This window comes from Muscardinus avellanarius (assembly GCF_963383645.1).
Source record: "Muscardinus avellanarius genome assembly, chromosome: 2".
Classification (NCBI taxonomy): Eukaryota; Metazoa; Chordata; class Mammalia; order Rodentia; family Gliridae; genus Muscardinus; species Muscardinus avellanarius.
The window spans coordinates 28,418,302-28,440,356 of record NC_137787.1 but is presented as its reverse complement, the minus strand read 5'-3'; the positions used below and the strand labels follow the sequence as shown (position 1 = coordinate 28,440,356).

General features: G+C 41.0%; 1 protein-coding gene across 1 annotated transcript in view; it reads right to left on the bottom strand.

Moving 5' to 3' along the window:
* Positions 1 to 22,055, bottom strand: part of LANCL1 (LanC like glutathione S-transferase 1) — a gene marked incomplete at its 3' end in the record, with an annotated part of 38,506 nt that overhangs the window by 4,843 nt on the left and 11,608 nt on the right. Inside the window, exons 3-5 of the mRNA XM_080689944.1 lie at positions 14,217 to 14,424; positions 3,268 to 3,403; positions 2,587 to 2,733 (exon numbers count right to left, since the gene is read on the bottom strand). Of these exons, the coding sequence (XP_080546070.1) occupies positions 2,587 to 2,733; positions 3,268 to 3,403; positions 14,217 to 14,424 (491 nt within the window). The remainder of the gene's footprint in view (positions 1 to 2,586; positions 2,734 to 3,267; positions 3,404 to 14,216; positions 14,425 to 22,055) is intronic.

The window sequence follows — 22,055 nt, the reverse complement described above, 5'->3', positions numbered from 1 at the left end:
AACAAGCTGGTAGACCTGGGATCCCATGCTACACCACGGGATAACTCGAAATCCAATCTACCTACAGAGGACCTGAAACTGATCTAGCCAATAGATCATCTCATGCATGATGTGTAGGCTTATAGGACACATGACAGAGCAGAGGAGATGCCATTTCTGATACAACTTTTTAGTTTCCTTTTTTGGTCCTTCTTTATTTAATGAACTGTTCACTCTAACAAATTCAAAGTGCTGTTTCTCCAGGCAGAGTTGGAGCATGTGGGCGTGAGGTACAAACGGTGTGTGAAGCTGAGGCAGGAGGTGGTGCTGGGAAAGGAGGAAGTGACAGAAGCTTCCATAAGAGTTAGAAAATGTACTCAGTTCTCTGGGGGACATATGGACTCTACATCAAGAATAGTGTTTAAGTCAATTTAAAGTGTTAGAGTAGATTAAGTAAACTAAAAAGCATAGTTTTATTTTATGTTGACACACAGGCACCTATTAGAATGGACTTTTAGAATTAAAAATTAAATTATTTCAAGTAGATAATAACCTGAATATGAAAAAAATCAATACTTAGGTTTTCTATTTCTTCTTTTTTTTAAATTTTATTTTTGTGGTGCTGGGGATTGAACTCAGGGGCATTCTACCTTTTAACTATACCACCAGCTCTATTTTATTTATTTTTATTATTTAAATTTTATTTTATTGGTATACTATGGTCTCACATCATAATGTGAATCATGTTGACAATGGCATAGTGTTTGGTGTCCTTCCCTCCCACCCCCATTTCCCCTTTTCTCTCCCTCCCCATACTGAGTGTCTAGGTTAAAAATGTTATATTCACATGTATACATATTTTTGAATGTAGCTTTTCCATTGATTAACTCAGCCTTCTTCCTCCTCTACCCCTCCTTTCTGGTTTTGCTGAGGTTTCCCCTCCACTACAGTAACATATGCATAACCATGTTCATAGCAGCACAATTTGCAATAGCCAAAATATGGAACCAACCTAGTTCTTCATCAACAGATGAATGGATTGCAAAATTATGGGAAATATACACAACAGAATTCTACTCAGCAATAAAGAAGAACAAAATCATGTCAATCACAAGAAGATGGAACGACCTGGAGAACAATACGTTAAATGAGATTAGCCAACCACAAAAAGAGAAGGAACATATGTTTTCTCTAATATGCTCAAGCTAGGGAGTACTAGGGATACCACAGGGACTCCAGATAAAGTAGGGGAAACCTCTATTTTATTTTTATTTTGAATAGGGTCTCACTAAGTTGCTGACAGCTTCACTAAGTTGCTGAGGCTGGTTTCGAACTTGTAATCCTCCTGTCTCAGCTTCCTAAGTACAGAGATTACAGGCATGTGCTACCATGCCCAACTTCTTTCTTTTACTAGCTAACAAAAGGAGGCAGAGTAGAAGATATCTCCTGTTTATCTGTCTTAATGAAAGGTCAGTAAGGTCATCCAATCACCAACAGGCATAACTTTAATTCACCTTGAACTTCAGAAAACAGAATTCTTCTTTCCTGAAAACTTTTCAGAATCTACATGCAGTTACATAAGAAAAGAATCATTTAGGGAATATACCAGAAAAATAAAGGAATTTCAGTTTCAATTTTCAAAAGCTCTAATTACAAAACTTCTGAAAAATGCAGAATAACTATGCTAGCTGGCCTCTAGTGACCACTTACACTTCGGTGTGACTGCATTCAAAAGCCACAGGAACCTCCAGGTTCTCAGGTCTGTTATTTAGTCATATGCAGAGGGCCAATATGACATTGGTTTTATATCATCACAGGCAGTTACTCCACCAGCTGATGATATGTATATCCAAGCACTTATCTTGAACATACTAATGAAACACTTTTTTCTGATATTGTGCTTTGGGAAAGTGAGGGGTATCTCTGCTGTCATTAATAATCAATTTTATTTTGCCATAAATTCTTAATTCAAAGGTGCAAATTTCTCCTTAGGTTGAGTTTGCAAGTACCCTAAAATAAGACTGAGCCATTTTCTTCTGACCTCTTTTCCCAAGTCATGTTTCTACAATGAATCTTATTTGTCTTCAGTCAATTTGACTTTGGTTGATGTCTCCCAATATTATCAGAGCCTGAGAACTGCTGAGGATGGCATATTTACCTATTTTCCAGGTAAGTCATAAAAAATCCACTCAAAAGTCTGCTTAGCTCTCTGCCTTCTAAGCGAATAATCTTAGGCCACACAGACTCATTTGTTTTCTATTGATTTTGTTTTTACTCCTGAAATTTGTTTCAATGGAACAAAAATATTTGCTGAAAGAGAAGAGCAAAAGGGCACTTGGTACAGAATCATATGTCAAAATACTTTAGTCTGCATGAGTGGCACTAGGCTTACAATCAGACATCATATCAAATAGTGCCTTTGTGTTTATATGCTTCAAAAGGCACCTTGGGCAACATCATTACCTTTGTTTATTGAGGGCAAGTGACTGCAAGGAGCCTGATGCAGTAGCTGACAGAGGATAAAACAGAGCTGTGGAGTCTGTCTTCCCACCCAAGACAGCACATGTGTCAGCAGGTACATTTTAAAGTCTCGAACTCATCCCTTACCTGCATCAGGAAGTAATAAATTCCTGCCAGGCCATGAGCAGCCCCCACATAATATTCCTGGTACCATTCGTACATCAGTGGAGACTTTGCGGTGAAATTTCTCTTTTTAGCTAGGTTTTCTCCAGAGGTTAAAACTGTTTCACACACCTACAAAGAAAGCCAACCAAAATAACAAAATAGTTAGAATGAAAACCTTCCTGGTATAGACTAGGAACTTTTTGCTTAGAGGGACCACAGAACATAGAGAATTCGACACCATCTTTTGGTCAGGGAGGACACAGTTTACTTTTGTTTCAGAGAGGTGAGTGTGGCTACATTCTGCTTAAAAGAGGGAGGGTAGAGGGATCTTGGGATTTTTCAGTAGCACTTATAAGGATTCATTTGCCAAAGGAAAGCACAAACTCATTCTGGCACAAAAGAAGGTAACTGCTTCTGGGTGGTGAGATCTGACCCTACTGCTCCTCTGAAAGGATCTCTAAACTCTAAACGGAGCAGGCTGGCTCTGACTGAGCGTTTCCTGGCAGTTTCCAGCAGCACTCTCTGTGAAAGCTGCTGGTCCTTTGTACCTGACCTCTGGAGGTGAAGGTAAACCATCTCTGTACTTGGGATGTGCTAACTGAAGAGAAAAATACAAATGGTTAGACAGACAGTGGGATCCTAAAAAGCACAAAATATAGGTACCTGCTGAATATGGCTTTGAGGAATTTTTTCTACTCCAAAATTCTTGTTGACAAAGAGAAGAGCATAAATGTAGCCCATTCGTCCATAGAGCATTTCATTTGGAGCATGGGGATCAATTTTATTTAGGTGAATTAGCCTAGAAGTAGAAATACAGGCCTAAGATAATTTGAAAAGGGTTGGGTATTGGTACATACTTAAAAATAGTACATTAAAATATAGATACAATGCTAATGTGTGTGTGTGTGTGTGTGTGTGTGTGTGTGTGTGTGTGTGTGTGTAAAATAGAGGTATAAAATCAGGGTTCAAAGATTTAGCCCACAAATTTCTTTAGGACACATGGAACTGACCAAAAATTAAAAAAAAAAAATGAAAGAATACAAGTTTGTCGCAGAGACTACCTGAAGCCTCTCTACTTCCTCACAGAGGCTATTAGCATTCAGTCTGGACAAATTACTAAATCAACACTCAAATGGCCATTGATTTCCATAAAATGAAATGCTTCCTGCATTCCACTTGTCTCCTTCCTTGTTCATTTCTTAACAAGGCACCCACTGTGCATAGTGCCCAGACAGCAGCCAGCTCTTCTGCAATGCAACACGTGTGTGTGGCTCAGAGATATCGGCCAGTCCCCAGCTTCCTAGTTCCTCTCTTCAGAAACAACCTCAGTTGCCAATTGATTTTGTGCACGTGGAAGCATAAACATACATATTATGAGTATAAATATCTCCCACTTGTTCTGCAGCTTGCTACTTAACACATCTTTATTATCCTTCCATGTTGGCACATATAGGATAGTCTCATTCTTTCTAATAGTTGCACAGTATTCAGCTAAATGGGTATTTTATGCCAGGCGTGGTGAAACATGCTTGTAGTCCCAGTATTCAGGAGGCAGAGACCAGAGGATCGCGGTTTTCTGACAGCCTCAGCTACTTAGCAAGGCCCTTCACAGGTCAGTGAGACCCTGTTTCAAAAATAAAAAAAGACTTAGGAATAGGGTGGGGGAGGTAGGGGAGGTAGAGTGCCTCTGGGTTCCATCCTTGGTACTGCAAAAAAAAAAAAAAAAAGGTATTTTATAATTGATTAAGTCCCTATTGGACTCAATTCAACTTCTCAGATAAAATTTACTTTTGTCTAGTTCCAGGAAAAATGGAGAAAGCACGTACCACCCTACCTCTCCCACTAAGTGTAGCCTTCAGACCTGGCTGGGATCGATCCCAGGACTCTGAAAAGTAAACAGCAGGTGGAATGGGGAAGACCACCGGAATTTAAAGCACCACCTGGCTGGAGTGAGCTGACCACTGCTCCCCTCTGACAGTCCCCTGGCCTCAACTCAGTATAGCTCTAAACCTAGAAGTGACCACCTGGGAGCTGGCAGAGAGCCCAAAGGAACCCTTTTAGGGATGAAAAGGAAAGGGAACTCCTAACACCCTGGAAGGGTGAGTAAAACCTCCATCCCCCTTTTGTTCCCCAGCCCACAGAAATGTTGTGCTGCCAGTGGAAGTGAAGGCAACAGACTCACAGGAGCCCAACTCTGTGGGAGGGGCCTCATTCCTCAGAGATCTGATCCCAGGAAAAAGTGAACCCTGCTGCCTTGCCTCTGTCTTCCAGGGAACATGGCCCAGACACAGGCAGCCATGCAGTATGTGGCCCAGAGGTAGCTACAGCCCCAGCTTTCTTGCCAGAGGACCAAAGAGGGCAGCCCCAGGGAATCAGAAAGTAGGGGGAGGCTGGGAAAGAAGCCACATTTGGTGATCTGAACTCTGATAATGAACTTTCTTCCTTAAAACATCCTTGCCAAAGTGTCCTTGCTGCTTTATATATTTTATCACATGGAATTTTATAAGTCTATCTCGATTTTCCTTAAATTAGCTTATTAATTCAATTTGATCCCATTTGAGTTATTAAAACATTTAAATTTTTTTGTGAAACAACATTTGATTTTTTTTGTGAAACCTGAAAATGATATTAGTATAAAGAACCTAGGAATTTCTGGAAAAATATGTTATCAGGTAGCTCATGTTATGATACTAAACATACTATTTAATCTCTGCTTTTCAAATTTTTATCCATACCATAAACAGTCCTTTATAATTTAAAAATTCTCTCACTTGTTTGCGGTGTGGAATTTGCTTTTTAAAGTAGTTAGTATAAACAAGATGCCTGTGCGTGTACACGATTTAACTTTATTCGATGCACTAGGGATGATTAATTAGCACTGGCAGTATAAAAAAAAATCACAAATGTTCCAAATGGGAATGAATATTCAGGGGGTACTAAGCATTTCAAATAAATTTATCAAAATCTATACCAGCGCATTTGTCACTAGTATAGTAAGGAATGTTAGAGAATGTCTTTCACTGGTGGACTGGGTGGTAAATTGAATTGGAAGTGGTGAGTTAGAGGATGTGGGAGGAGGATTATTTCTCTTTTTTAAGTACCCTTCCTGTGGAGCTAGAACATCTTCATACCTATTGGTGCACAGCAGGTGGCAGCAACCATGAGGTTTTTGTTTGCTTGGTTCTCCTTCTGTTTTTCTTTTGATAAATATTGATGACCTCCAGAGATTAGCAGTGGGGCTATCCACCTGCTCACCTATACCCTGCAACAGGTGTTCTAATTTTTTAAAGGATAAATCTAAGAAGTGTTTGAGGACACGGTGGCTTTCTCAGAACCACATGAATAAGGCAGGGGACTATTTTCTGTGTGTGTGTATTTTTTTCTATTTAGTTTTTGTACATTTGGCAGAATTACACAACTGCTTATGCTTTCGCATATATTTATTTTTGTGGTGCTGGAGATTGGACCCAGGGGCAGCCTACCTCCAAGCTATAACCCCAACTCTATTTTATTTTGAAACAGGTTTTTATTAAGTTGTGGAGGGCATTTCTAAGTTGCTGAGACTGGCCTTAAACCTGTGGTCCTCTTGTCTCAGACTCCGAAGTACTGGGATTAAAGGGAATTCACTATATGCCTGATTTATGCTTTCATTTCAACATACTCATTGATCAAGGTAGAGCTGAGAGGGCATAATGCCCTCACTGCTCATCTCTGGGGGCCACCAATATTTTAACAAAAACAAGAATAAAAAGATAATCAAGCAAGCAAAACCTTACAACTGCTACCACCAGGCTGTACACCAAACGGTACAGCGAAGATAGCTTGTGAAGAAGAAAATGTTTTTCTTACATCCCCTTCCTCACTGCTATCTTGAGGGGAGTTTTGGGAGGCTGAGACAGGAGGATCATGTAGGTTTGAAGCCAGCCTCAGCTACTTAGTGAGGCCTTTGCAACTTAGTGAGACCCTGTTTAAAAATAAAGAATAAAAAATAGGGCTGGTGGGGTCGCTTGGAGGTAGAATGCCCCTGTGTTCCACTCCCAGTACTGCGAGAGAGAGAGAGAGAGAGAGAGAGAGAGAGAGAGAGAGAGAGAGAGAGAGAGAAGAGGAAGAGATAGAGGGGGGAGAGAGAGAGGAGAGAGAGAGAAAGAGATAGAGAGGGGGGAGAGAGAGAGGGAAAGAGAACATTGAAAACAAAGAAGCTGGGTGTGGTGACACATGCTTGTAATCTCAGCATTTGGGAGGCTAAGACAGGAGGATCCAGGTTCACAAACAGCCTCAGCTATTTAGTCAGGCCCTCTGCAAATCAGTAGACCTTGTTTCAAAATAAAGACAAAAAATAGAGCTGGGGGTGTAGCTTGGAAATAGAATGGCCCTGGGATCCATCCCCAGTACTGCAGAATAGATGATTTAAAGTAGCTAATAGCCATGAAACAAAACCTGGGAAAAAGGTACAAGACACTTCAAGGGATTTACCCTCCAGCAGGAAAGAAGAGTTTGAAAAAGCATGGCTAGTTGTAGTTCCTAAAAAAGCTAATAATTTCCATATTCTATCTCAATAAATTGAGGGATCTCAAATTATTTAAATATGCAAATGCTCACTCATGCATTTTTTCTTTTATAAATATTAAAAAATGCCATTCCTTATTGGCCAATGTTATCAACTACACTACTAGGGGGTAGTGATATAAAATTAGCATTACAATTATTATTATTATTACTTAAAAATATTTTTATTGGTGCATTGTAATCATACATCACATTGGAATACAAGACTTGAGAAGATATACAAGCACACATCATCCAATCCCCATCCCATTCCCTCCTCCTCCCTCGATCCCATGCTTGATTGGTGATTACCTTTAATACATTTGTTTATGTACCTCCTGAGTTTTAAAGAGGTTCCATCCTCCCCCATTCCATTCCCTCTGATTGGTCACCTTAACTGCTTCACTATAGGGCACTTTCTGTAACTTGACCTCCTCCTGTTACCCCTTTCCTCCTAGTTTTTGCTAATTAGGGGAAGCATCTGGTTTTTATTTTCTGTGATATTTCTCTGTGCATTCCACATTGCAAGTTCCGATCCCACTCTTGATGGCCCCATTAGTGGCCTGACCACCGGAGGACTCTTATCCCGACCTCGCTGGCTCCAGCACCGGCCTTGCCTCATGGGAGGCCCCAATCTGGCTTCGCTGGCCCCCACACCAGCCTAACCCCTCGGCTGGCTCCAATCCAGGCCTCAGAGGCCCCAGCACCAGCCTTGCCTCAAGGCAGGCTCTGATCCCAGCCTTGCTGGCCCCGCACCGGCCTTACCCCTCGGCGGGCTCCAATCCAGGCCTCAGAGGCCCCAGCACCAGCCTTGCCTCACGGCAGGCTCCAATCCCGGCCTTGCTGGCCCCAGCACCGACCTAACCCCTCCGCAGGCTCTGATCCCGGCATCGGAGGTCCCAGCATGGGCCTTGCCTCACGGCAGGCTCCAATCCCAGCCTCGTTGACCCCAGCACTGGTCTAACCCCTTGGCAGGCTCCGATCCTGGCCTCGGAGGCCTCAGTAGCGGCCTTGCCTCAAGGCAGGCTCGAATCCAGGCCTTGGAGGCCCCAGCACCAGCCTTGCCTCATGGCAGGCTCTGATGCCGGCCTCAGAGGCACTGGCACTGGCCTAAGCCCTCAGCAGGCTCTGATCCCGGCCTCGGAGGCCTAGGTAGCGGCCTTGCCTCACGGCAGGCTCTGATCCTGGCCTTGGAGGTCCCAGCACCGGTCTTGCCTCACAGCAGGCTCCAATCCTGGCCTCGGAGGCTCCAGCACTGGCCTAACCCCTCGGCAGGCTCTAATCCCGGCCTTGGAGGCCCCAGCACTGGCCTTGCCTCACGACAGGCTCTGATCCTGGCCTCGCTGGCCCTGGCACCGACCTAACCCCTTGGCAGGCTCCGATCCTGGCCTCAGAGGCCCCAGTCTAATCCCACAGCAGGTTCCAATCCCAGCCTTGGAGGCCCCAGCACCGGCCTTACCTCACGGCAGGCTTCAATGCCGGCCTCGCTGGCCCCGGCACCGGCCTAACCCCTCGGTAGGCTCTTATTCTGGCCTCAGAGGCCCCAGCACCGGCCCTGCTTCATGGCAGGCTCCAATCCTGGCTTTGCTGCCCCATCACCGGCCTCACCCCATGGCAGGCCCCAATCCGAGCACCCTCTTCACCCAGCAAGTTGTCTCATGTTCCCGAGGGTGCGTGGTGGTAGCATTCTGCCTCTGGGGTTATTTCTTCGAAAGTTCCAGGTATAATGCATCAGATCTCTGCCTCCCCTGAATACTGGCCACTGCCACTACCACTGCCTCCACCATTTCAAATCTTTCCCAAGCTCTTTTTCTCTCTGCATGTTGTCCATTGATCCGAAGCATGCGTGATGGTAACATTCGACGTTTGGGGTATTTTCTCCAGAAGATAAGGTTGGTAGGATCAGATTTCTGCCTCTCCAAAATACACCATCATGGCAACTGCTTCCAACACCACCTTCCTCCTAGGTCTCCTCTAAACTCTCTCCTTGCAGGTGATGTCCAGGAGTCTTAAGGCTGTAGAGAAGAAGCAGTCCTCCTTCGAGGGAATTTTTCCAAAAGTTCCGGTTCAGTTGGATAAGTTTTCTCTGTATCTCCAGTATCCTGGCAGCCGCTGCGGCCATCTTGACCCCTCGCCGATATTTTTCTCTTTCTTTTCTTTCTTTTTCTTTTTAATAAGAGAAGACAGTAATGTGTGGTTTGAGGAGGTTGTGGGATCAGACACTCGGTAGCACTGCGGCCCAGGCCCGGTTCTTCCGGGGGGTCCGGTGTGCTCCGCGCGACCCCTACCCGGGGCCCAGGGTTCTGCGGCCTGGTTCCCGGTTCTTCCTGAGGTCCGGCATGCCCCACGCGATCCCCGCCTGGGGCCCAGGTTCTTCCAGGGGTCCACGTGCCCCGTGCAACCCCTGCCCGGAGCCCAGGGCCTTGCGACCTGGGCCCCGGTTCTTCTGGGGGTCTGGCGTGCCCCGCGCAGGTCCGCCCGGGGCCCAGGGTCCTGCAGCCCGGGATCCCTACAATTATTTTGTAGCCAAACTCATTGATTTGGGTTATTCAAAGCAGAGAGTAAATATCTTTCAAATATTAAAAATAAAATGTTGTTCAGTATAAGCAGCTCATTTTAATGATAAGAGTTTAGGGTAATCAGGGGAATATTTCATTTTTTTAATCTAGATTTGAATCAAACTCCCTAGTTGGCTCTGATGAACTCAGACACATTCTACCTCTGAGCTATACCTCTAGCCCTATTTTTTATTCTTCATTTTGAAAAAGGGTCTCATTGAGTGGCAAAGGATCTCAGTAAGCAGCTGAGGTTGGCCATGAACCTTGGCAATCCTCCTGTCTCAGCCTCCTAAATGCTGGGGTTACAAGTGCGTACCACCATGTCTGGTTAAGGAAGAACTTTTTTTTGTGTAGTACTGGGGTTCCTGGAAACCCTTCTACCTCCGGGCTACACTGCCAGTACCTATTTTTATACTTTTTTATTTGGAAACAGGGTCTCTTAAGCCAGCGTGGCTGGCTTCGAACCTGTGCGATCCTCCTGTCTCCGCCTCCCAAGTGCAGGGATTACAAGTGTGCGCCACCACGCCCTGCTAGGAAGAACTTTTAATTGCATGTCTTATATTATCACTCTCAAGATAAAGAAATTATGACATTCATAAATCATAAGTTATTTTATGTGTTTTGAGAAACTCAGTTCCACAAGCTTATTGTTGTAGCTCTATTTGTTTTGATATGTTGATATTAATACCAACCAATCTTTAGAAGAGATAAACAAGTCACTAAAATGTCACTGAGGGAAGAATGAAGAGATTACAAAGCAGGATAGTTCTGTTCAACAACTAGCAATATTTCCCTTGGGTGTTATTGAAGAGAGTTTTTTTTTGTCTTGTATTATATCAAAATGTTTGTAACATTAAAAAAAATAAAGCCCTTTTCTGACACATCACACTAGGAAGGAGAGAGGTTATACAGTTCCTGCCCAGACAACTAAATTTCTTCATCATTCTAAGTCCCAGCCCCAAAGCACTCTACATGTCAGGTTGGTCACTTAATTGGGTACAAAGCAGGCAATGCTTGTCTGTGCTGTGGCACCAATACCTCTATGCAGAAGGATAAAATGGACATGATACATATCAGCCAGTAGAAAGACCTCCTATTATATACTGTCATTCCTTCCTGACCTGACCCCCTCCAGCCATCTGAAGGACAATTTGACCATTAATGCACGCACATTTATTTTTGGGAGTTAGACACCCCTTGAAAAAAGTACAAATACTCTTTTCCACATTGAAAATGATTTGGGGGTTTCATCTGTCTCTGAAAGCCCAAAGATTTTCAGGGGCCCAAGGATAAGAACCTCTATCCAAGGAAAATACTGTTTTCTTTAGGTTTCTTTGTCTAAGGTCTAGGCTTTTGATGATCTCAAAGGCCTTTTTAAACTTTAAAACTCAAAATTAAGATTTTGAAAGATCTTTACATTAATAAAATGAAGAGAAGATAAGTTGGTGATGGAGCACAATACAGACACTGCGTAGCATGTGACTATCTGAGATATCCCCAAAGGAGTGTAATATGAGAAAAAAGCCAAGTGTGATGGCGCATGCCTGTAACCCCAGTACTTAGGACGCTATGACTGAAAGATGGAGGGTTTGGGTACAGCCTCAACAGCTTAAACAGACTCTCAGCAACCTAGTAAGGCCCTACTTTCAAACACAAACACACACATACACACACACACAAAATGAGGGAGTAGCACAGAGGTAGAATGACCCCACATTCAATTTCTTGTTGCCACTCTTCCCCCCAAAATAAAAGAAAGATGGGGTAAAAAGTAAAACAAAGATGTAGGTTTTTTTCAATATCCAGTGATATAATTTTGGATTTCCTGAAATCAAACTGAAAAAATAAGTTTTTTATTAAAAGGGAAAAAAACTGAATGATTAAGGATGAAGTAGGAACTATAATTTACAAGTAATTCTTGTTTCTTCCTGTTCTGTGTGAATCTCAAAACCTGAGAAATCAAAGCTGCTGTCACAAACATGCATTTTTCTCTGTTTGTTTTCAAGTACTGGGAATGGAACCCAGGGGCATTCCACATCTGAGTTACACCCCTGGCCCTATTTTTATTCTTTATTTTGAAACAGGGTCTCACTGTTACAGAGAGCCTCACTAAGTAGCTGAAGCTGGCCGTGAACCTGCGATCCTTCAGTCTCAGCCTCCCAAGTACTGGGATTACGAGTGTGCACCACCACACCTGGCTTCTGTGTGTATACACAAATACTTTTTTTTTTTTTATAATAGGGATGGAACCCAGGGGCATTCAATCTCTGAGCCACACCACCAGCCCTATTTTATTTTTGAAATAGGGTTACACTAAGTTGCTCAGGGCCTTACTAAATTGCTGAGGCTGGCTTCAAACCTAGGATCTTCCAGTCTCAGCTTCCCAAGTACTGGGATTACTGGTGTCTATCACCATGTCTGGCTTACATTCTATATTTTCAACCTTATCCAGCCTATAGGCTATAAATATGCTATTTTTAAAAATGTCATATATATTTAAAAGTACATAAAACCATCTTTAGTTATAAAGAATAAAATTTTAGCTTGCTCTTCAGTATTTTAATTTTAACAAACTAATACTGTATGTGGAACCATTTCCCAAAAGTGTTTCTTAGAATAGACCCTCAAGAAGAAGAAAAGGGTTGAATCTGTAACTAAGTTTGGTACATGCTGCTCCCTGGAGTCACAGTGTTTCCCCATGTATATAAGCTACTGAAGACTTAACCAGTAAAGATATATGCTTAATTTTATTAATTTATTAATTTAAACCAATGTTTAAATCCAAACCCCAATGTGTTTGAATATCTTATTTTCAACAAATGCCTATTAATATTCCTCACATAGCATACTATTACTATTTGGCTGTACATATTTTGGGAAAGGGCAGCATTATAAATAAAATACTGGGACTACTATAATTTAATTTGATAATATTTATGAGTGATTCACTGAAAGATACTGTCCTATGGACCTTATGTAGCTAATGGCTTTAATCTAGCCACACAAAAGAAATAAAAAGGTAGTTTCTGTGTTTCAAATTCAGGTGAGTATGAAATAGTTTTTGTATTGGTTGTTCTTATGCAGACCAACTACTGTGGAATGAATATGCTTTAGTTGTATGATATAATTTCTAGCCTCTAATGTATGTAGCATACTTATATATAAAAATCAATTCAGTGAATAATTTAATATAATGATTCACAAATCATTATAGGTAGAACAAAAGACTCCTTGGCCCACTTACCCCCTAATCTTGTTATAATTTCTAGTGGAACAGTTAGTTAAAAGTAATAATGCATCATGGTACGGGAAAAAACTGAAGGAAGAGTGAATGTCTTAAAACGTCCAAGAAGTCTGTTGATGAAATACACACTACAGTCATCCCTAAGAACTCATAGGGATTGGTTCTTGGACCCACAGTGGATACTGGAATCTGTGGATGCTTAAGTCCTCATATAACCCATGCGCATTTTCCCATATGCCCTTTTTTTTCTCCAACTACTGGGTATCAAACCTAGGACCTTGTACATGCTAGCAAGCATTCTACAACTGAGCTACATCCCTAGCTCTCTCCCATATACTTTAAATCAATATACCTTAGATTACTTAGAACGCCTAATACAATATAAATGATATGTAAATAGTTGTACTGTTTAGGGAACAATAACATGAAAAAAACCTGTACATGTTCAGTACAAAGGCAATATTTTCCTAATATTTTTGATCTATGGTTGGCTGAATATGTGGATGTGAACCTGTGGATATGAAGGGTCAACTATTTAAGACTGACCAAGGGCTCATACAAATTGTACAGGTGATGATAATGCTAAAGTTAACAGTAATTTATGAGAGAGAATAGCAGGAGCATAAAACCACAGCTGACTCAGGACGATCCCTGACTAAAATGTGGTAGGAAGAGCAGCTCTGCCTGTCATTGTTGGTATGCTCATTAGTGGGAGCCTAACGGCATCCAGGCACTTGCACAGCAGCCAGATTTCTCTGTAGAATTTAAAAGAGTGCTCAATGAACCCTAGTAAGGCAGTACATATAACTGATGAGTACAAACGTTCAGCAATTATTCAGAATTCACAAGGTTCTGCCATGACTTATACTAAAAATGGAGACCTGGATTTGTGTGTCACAGCCCCTCACAAAGGCAGTGTTAATTTACTTGTGTTCCCACACAAGACCTCGTCCAGCCCAACTGCAAGAAGTGAAATGCATTTCTTTCAGTTTCTGATTTTGGGCAGCCTACTGGATTAGGGATCACATGATTAGGCTTTTGATCTCACAGATGTTACTGAACTGATGTTTGATCTGGAACATGACAGTGTCTTGTATCTTGCAATAAAACAGGGATTATGATAGTTGTTCCTTAACTACTACATAGAAATGAAATGAGAATTATTTGCTGGGAGAAAAGTAAACTCATCAGAACATTCTTTCACTAACACATGCCAAATGTATCACGATGTCTAGGAAATAGCCCCCACAGAGAAACATGATTACCGTGTGATGCAATCATCTGCCTGCTTCTCGTTGTTCATCTTGTCATACAACACGGCGGCCACTGCCAGGGGGCCTGCATCCCCGCACAGGAAGGTGATAGAGCGCTTGCTCAGACAGTTCAGGCTTTGCTTCACATAGCCATGCGCCACCTTTAGGTAGGTAGGGTCCCCAAACACATCATAGAGGTGTAAGTAAAGCACAGCAATACCTTGAAACCAAAAGAAACAAACAAAAGATGTGAAGATACGTTAAGGGCAATTCAGGATTATTACTTAGAAGCGTGATTTCTGATAAGCTGGAGCACATATGTCAATTATTTGGAAGTTCAGGTGACTTTAGTTCTAGGCTCTGCTCTATTGCTAAGCAGCTATATGAAGCAAACATGAGTAGATCACTTACTTGTCCTCTGTTCACTCATAATTATAACCGTATTAAATAATAAGGATGCTAAGACCTTGGCCAATACAGATACACATAATCTACTATTAGTCTTTTTTGTACTCTGGCTAAATGATAGGCTATGAAACTATAGTTTCAAATAAATAGCACCTATTTAATATATAATAATATACTTAGTTAATAATAAGAAATGTTCTTTTTCTTATGACTTAAAGAAATTCAGACTAGGGAATAAAAAACTCAATTCTACTTTATATAACATATATTTTTTGTGTGTGAGAAGGCAATTTGTGTAGTCAAATTCCCCACCCTACTATCTTTTCAAATAGGGATTATAAGTAAATTGCTTGACATCAGAAAAAATACATTCGATTCCTCCTTAATATTTTTTCTCTGTCAAGGACCCAGCTACTTTGGTATCTATAATGTAAGAGCTGTCAGTGACTTCTGCTTTAGAGCTGTCAGTGACTTCTGCTTTGGGTTTCACTCAATTTGCTTCTTATCCTACTCTTGAAGCCTGCTATGTGTAACTGAGGCATCGTCTACACACCTTATTCCAAATGCCTGTGACAGTAGACACAGCCTTTTCTCCGAAGACAACTGGCCTCAGAGCATACTCAAAGATGTAGTGTACATGTCTGCCTGCCTGCAGCATTTCCAGAAACTCTCTTTTCCCCTTAAAGTACATTTTCCATCTCATTTGCCATTTTTAGAAGACACAGAGCCTCTATTTAAATCTAAATTAATAGCCAATCTCTTCATGGATTTCAATGCAGTAAAAATGCAGTCTGCAAAATTACTTTTCACTGTATGGAGCACATTTTTAAATTTAGATAGTTTTCTCATTTTGCATGGGTAATCTCCAAAGCTTTGTGTTACAGACAATTCAATTTCACATGTATATTAAGGCCAAATTTTCATTTCCTGCCAAAGTTAATAATCTTGCCTGCTCTTTCACAGGGGCTTGGTGTTAGTAATTCCACATGCTGATGATCAGTTGTACTAGTGCTTAAGGTTTGAAGACAAGTGTACAAAACCATGTATGTGGGTAAGAAAAAAAATCTCCTTTTCACAAATGATCAATGTCAAGAGCTTCTTCAAAATTGGATCCTTAATAGGCTTCATCTCCATCCGTATCACATGTCTGCTGGCAATCCATTTAAATTGTTACCCTTTCATCCTGCCCTCTTATTCCCACTGCTGCGTTAACGTTTCTAATTAAGTTATGTAAGCACCAAAGCCTGATAATGACAAGAATGAGATCTGAGAAAATAAAAAGTGATTAAATAAAAGTCCAACAATTGTTTTCCTTCCCAGACCTTTGTCTCTCATGATCAACAATTCTTCTTGGCCTAAATATTTAACAATTAAACCTATTAAGGTTTGCAATTTTAAGATTTGATGTATTGCTCATGAAGAACATGTAGGCATTTCTCAAGTAGAAAAAGTTTCTTGGACATACTTTTAAACCAGCCTAGGTAAGGAAAACAAGAAAAGAATGTGTAAGTCAAAGCCAATTCATGCCTTATCAATATATTTTTTTTACTCCAGGTATCTCAATTTAATAACAGAACAAATGGGGAAAACTGTCTATAGCCAAATATCTTGACCCTGACCCTTATGATTCTCTAACCTTTGACAGTATTTATGTGCATCATGTCATTCATGCATATAATATCAGAGACTCAAAGACAGCTGTCAAGATGAAAAATAAAGACACAATACTAAGGGCTCTTTTAGGGATAACTCATTGGTACTTACGTAAACTCACTAGCCCAGCCTCAAAAAGCTTTAAAAACTCCTTGAAATATAGTTTTTATCCACATACATGTTTTTCATAAAAAAAACACTATAAATATTGCTAAGATTTAACATGCAAAACAAGAGTCTTTCCTCACATTACTACCTCCCAGAGGCACTGTTTTCAATAGTTTTTAGTCATTTCCTCTATTATTTGCCTCCAAATTTCTAATAAAATGCTTATATGTTATCTGCTGACTTTCCTTCTTCAGACATTTGTGATTCTCATTCTTCTCTGAAAAATGAAGACTTAGTTTTTGTGATGAAGACTTCTAAGTGGACTTATTTCCTTAAAAAATAATGCTCTGAGCTGGGCGTGGTGGTGCACACTTGTAATCCAAGCACTTGGGAGGCTGAGACAGGAGGACTGCGCAGATTTGAAGTCAGCCTCAGCTACTTGGTGAGGCTCTCAGCAACTTAGTGAGACTGTTTCCAAATAAAATAGAAAATAGGTATGAGAGTATAGCCCAGAGGTAGAAAGCCCCTGGGTTCCATCCCAGTAACACACACACATACACACACACACACACACACACACACACACACACACACAGCCCTGGATTTTAGCTAGACACATGGCAGAACAGTCTTCTTAGCAGAGGAGTATGGCCCACGGCTGAGGTCTGAACAATGAAATCTAAGAGGGGTGATAAGGATAACTTTGGAAAATGTTCTTCAAGGGAAGAGATCTGGAACTTCTTTCCCTTTCTACTTCCCTCCTGTTGGAAAGCAGATGTGATGGTGTGCTTGGAGCAACCACTTTAGACCATGAGTTAGGAGCTCATTGTAAGAAACAATAGTTTCAAGATAGAAGCAGCCTATGTTGCAGAGGACTGTGAATCTATCATGCCAGTCTCTGGACTGCCAACTGACACAAGAAATAAACTTATGTTTTATTAAATTCACTGTCATTTTAGGTGTAATGTCACATATAGAATGCCCAATCCTATAGAATATGGTTCTTTTAAAAGCTAATGAGGAGCCGGGCGTGGTGGCGCACACTTGTAATCCCCGCGCTTGCGAGGCGGAGACAGGAGGATCGCACAGGTTCGAAGCCAGCTGCGATGGCTTAAGAGACCCTGTTTCCAAATAAAAATATAAAAATAGGTCTGGGAGTGTAGCCCGGAGGTAGAAGGGCTTCCAGGAACCCCAGTACCACCACCCAAAAAAAAAAAAAAAAAAAAAAGAGGTAGAAGAAACTAGGGCATATAAAGTCTTTCAACTGGTTTAATTTGAAACACACCATTTTAACCATAGGAAGTGCACAATGACAAGTGCAGCATCATTCCTCCTTGGGAGGAGCAGCTGGGAGGGCATCTCAGAAGGAGAAGTGAGACAAAGGGTGGGTGGGTGCAGGAGAGACGTAGTAAGAATAAACTGGAAAGGAATCTGTCTGGAAGGTGAAAACCGACAGAACCCAGTGGAGAATGAGAGGGCGGTGCCACGGTGGCTCATCCAGCTGGATGGGCAACAGTGCCATTCCCAGAGGAGAGCAACACCTCTGTCAGAGGCCAGACTGGCAGGGAAGGTTACAGTTGTGATCATGCATAAACTATCCCCTAACATGCTTCTAGTTTCCAGAGGACACTTAATATATTAAGAAAAAAACACTTCTATCACTACCACCACAATTGATCAACAGGTTCAATACCAAATGATGCAGAGGTTTCACCTTTCTAATGTTTCCTTTTTTTTAGATTTTTTTATTTTTATTTATTTATTTTTTTGGTGGTACTGGGGTTCCTGGAAGCCCGTCTATCTCCGGGCTACACTCCCAGACCTATTTTATTTTTTTTGGAAACAGGGTCTCCTAAGCCAGTGCGGCTGGCTTCGAACCTGCGCGATCCTGCCTCCCAAGTGCAGGGATTACAAGCGTGTGCCACCACGCCCGGCCTCTAATGTTTCCTTTTTTAAAGATCACAGAATGAGCCAGGTATGGTGGCGCACACTTGTAATCCCCGCGCTTGGGAGGCTGAGACAGGAAGATCGCACAGGTTCGAAGCCAGCTTCAGCTACTTAGTGAGGCTCTCAGCAACTTAGTGAGATCCTGTTTCCAAATAAAAAATATGAAATAGGTCTGCGAGTATAGCCTGGAGGTATAAAGCCTCTGGGTTCCATTCCCAGTACCACCACCAAAAAAAAAAAAAAAAAAAAGAAATAAAAAAAATCACAGAATATATTATTTAAAATGTGATACAAACCAAGTTTGGTTAAGTATATTCTAGTGCTTAATTTTAAATAAAAATTTCCTTGTATACTATTTGCTAAGAAAAAAATGAGAATAATAGAGATATGCTTCCTTCTTCTATATTTTCTTTCAGACCAGAACATTTTTAAATAAAATATATATTATTAAAATATATATATATATTTTGCATTTGTATGTGTGTGTATTGGGTATTAAACCCAGGGGCATTTCATATCAGAGCTACACCCCAACCCTACTGTAATTGCTTTATTCTGAATCAGGGTCTCGTTAAGTTGCAAAGGCTGGTTTTGTATCTGCAATCCTCCAGTTAGCCTTCCAAGTACTGAGGTTATTTCATCATGCCTGGCTGATTACATTTAATTATAAAATATGTTCTCAATTATTTTAGATTTAAGAATTATTTTACTTAAAAAATCCTTCCTTTTTTGAGCTGGATGGATGTTTTGACATTTCCATTAAATTTAAGTTAAATGTTTTTTTGAGTTGTTGTTGGTCCATTCCCTGATAACTACTGTCATTCACCTATGAAAACAAGGGCTTTAGCTGGGTGCAGTAGCACACACTTGTCATCCCAGTTTTTGGGAGGCAGGGAGTATACATCAGTGGTGGAAAGTCCTGAGTTCAATCCCCAATAAAACACACACACACACACACACACACACACACACACACACAGAGATACACACACAGCATGAAAAAAAAAGAAAGAAAAACTAAGGCTTTCTGCTCTAAATTTTACTATTTTGTTAGATTTGTGCATATGTATAATTTAAACATGTGGACATATTTTAAAGGAAAAAGTAATCCATAGTAAGAGATAGGCTAAGAATGCTGAGAAACTCATAAGCAACTCATAAGTAATTAGACACTGTTTTCTCATGAATCCTAAAGTCATTTAAGGTGATTAATAAAGTATTTCGGATATTATTTTAATTCTGTGCTAACCAAAATAGTCAATGATTCCTGATGCATTTCAGGAGCAGCTGGATGAACAGACTGTGCAAAAGGGAGTTGCTTTTCCTTAAAAACAAAACAAACAAAAGAGAGAACCTACTTATCACTTTCTCTGTGGCCTGAGAAGCCAAGAGAAATCAAGACACAAGCTACTTTGATCTTAGGACTCCTGCAGCCTGCTGTTTGGTTCTGGAACTGCATTGTGTACTACCACAGGCTCTCATCAGCAATGGCTATTAAAAACTAAAGTTAATAGAAATAAGCAAAATTTAAAGTTAGTTTCTCAGTCACAATAACCACATTTGAAATATTCAATAGCCCCCTATGGCTAGTGGCTATAGTAGTGGACAGCAGAGTAATATTTGTATCAATGCAGAATGTTCTAAGAACAGTAGTACTCTGAATTGGACATAGTGGCATGCACCTGTAATTCCAGTATTTGAGAGGCTAAGAGAGGAGGATAGCAAGACCCTGATTCAAAGAATAAAAATTTGGGGGAGTATAGTTTGGTGATAGAATGTCCCTGAGTTCAATCTCCAGATAAACACACACACACACACACACACACACACACACACACACACTGCTCTAAAATGTGAACACCAGATGTCATTTTGTACAAGTTCAGGAAGAAGCTGGGTGTGGTGGCACATGCTTGTAATCCCACTATGTAGAAGGCTGACACAGTGATCATAGGTTCAAAGTTAGCCTCAACAACTTAGTGAGGCTCTTAGCTATTTAGTGAGACCCTGTTTCCAAATAAAAAATAAAATAGGGCTGGGGGTATAGCCAGGAGGTAGGAGGCCTCTGGGTTCTACTCCCAGTACCACAAAAAAAGAAAAGAAAGAAAGATAAGAAAAAGAAAGCTCAGGAAGCCTTGTACTGCCTCACAATTCATCCTAGGTATCTTTACTTGAAAGAAAAAAATACTCTGAGGAGCAATAAAAACCACTGCAATAGGCCTCAGGCCTTGCTTTCAGGATGGAAGTCTGAACTTTCTGTTTCCTTCTATAGTTTCTACTCTGGGAAGGCAGGGCAAACTGTTTAGGGATACTTCCAAATCTGCAATTTCCTTACTCAGCTACTTAGCCCCAGCAGTGCTGTAAATACAGCCAGCTGTTGGGGGAAGTAATTAATACTAAGCCTTTGAATTTCTGAGGGATCATTAGTCCTATTCATCTTGACCAATCAAAACCTTGCTGTGCCTCAAATGATGACATGGCGATGATAAAAGCCTTCACAGATATGATTGTCTCAAAGCACTTTCCTGTAACTCTGTATTCTAGAGATAACTCCTTCACAGTTTTCATTTTACAACCTGCCTACAGTGGCATAAAAACCTTTGTCATGATACTTTAGCCCCATGAGGCAATACCTTGCAGGCCACAGGTTTTTCAAGATTCCCTTTATGTACTCTGGTAGAAAAAAAAAAATCAGATTTCACCTCTGTGAGAACCACCAGACATAATCAATTAACACTCAATAGTTATGAAAGTTATGAAAGACATACGCTTCCTAAAGAAGGGGGAAGTGTTATAACGTAAGTTCAAATAAATTATTCCCTTATTCAAACTCTTAAAGCTCATCATCAGTTAAGTTTTCTTTCTCTCAGATTTAGGGGAATATAAGAAGTAAAATTTTCTTTGACTAACCCCTAGAGTATGATCACCTGGCTTTTGGTATCAGGTGAATACTTTCTACCTGTTTTTGGAACATTTGGGTGCAAATGTTGGGCATTTTTGTTCTGGCGACAGACCTGGTTGTCATTAGGGTAGCTTGCCTATTCTAGGCACTGTTGATACTTGTGCAGCGCTTACCCCCAGTTTAGGGTAGAATAATGTGCACATGACCAGGACATTTGCTCGGCTGCTGGGTTAAAGCTGAATATTATGAGCTGCTCGCTTCTCAAATACTCCAGGGTTTTTAATACAGGTAACCCGGGTAAGAAACTACTCACAATTCTGCACCTTTAACTTCCTAACAATGTCCCAAACAAAGGAATGGAAGTGCAAATAAAGAGGGCAAAGGGGCACTCTCAAGACCTGTCCTCTATCTACTTCCAGAGCTAACTGCATAATATGAAGGAACTGAAAATTAGGAGACATTATACTTCTCTCCTTCTCTCTGTGTCCTGCAGGCCACTGTTTTGTGAATGTCCAATTGGGAAGCAGCTTAGTCTTTTTCTTGAATTGTCATGAAAGGTGATCGAACCTTCAACAAAACAGTTGTTAACAGCATGGGTTATTTGCAGTGGGAATAAATCCTGCCTCTGTGTCTTACAGGCCGTGTGATCTTAACCCATTTACCAAGCCTTGCTGGGCTCAAGCATCTTTCTTAAATAGAACAGTAGCCACTCTACAGAATTACAACAAATCAGACTAATCACGTCCAAGAGTCCCTGGCATATAGTAATAACAGCAAATGTCCGATCCCACTGGACTATGAACCTCAACTGGGAGTCAAGTCACTTTGTCCTA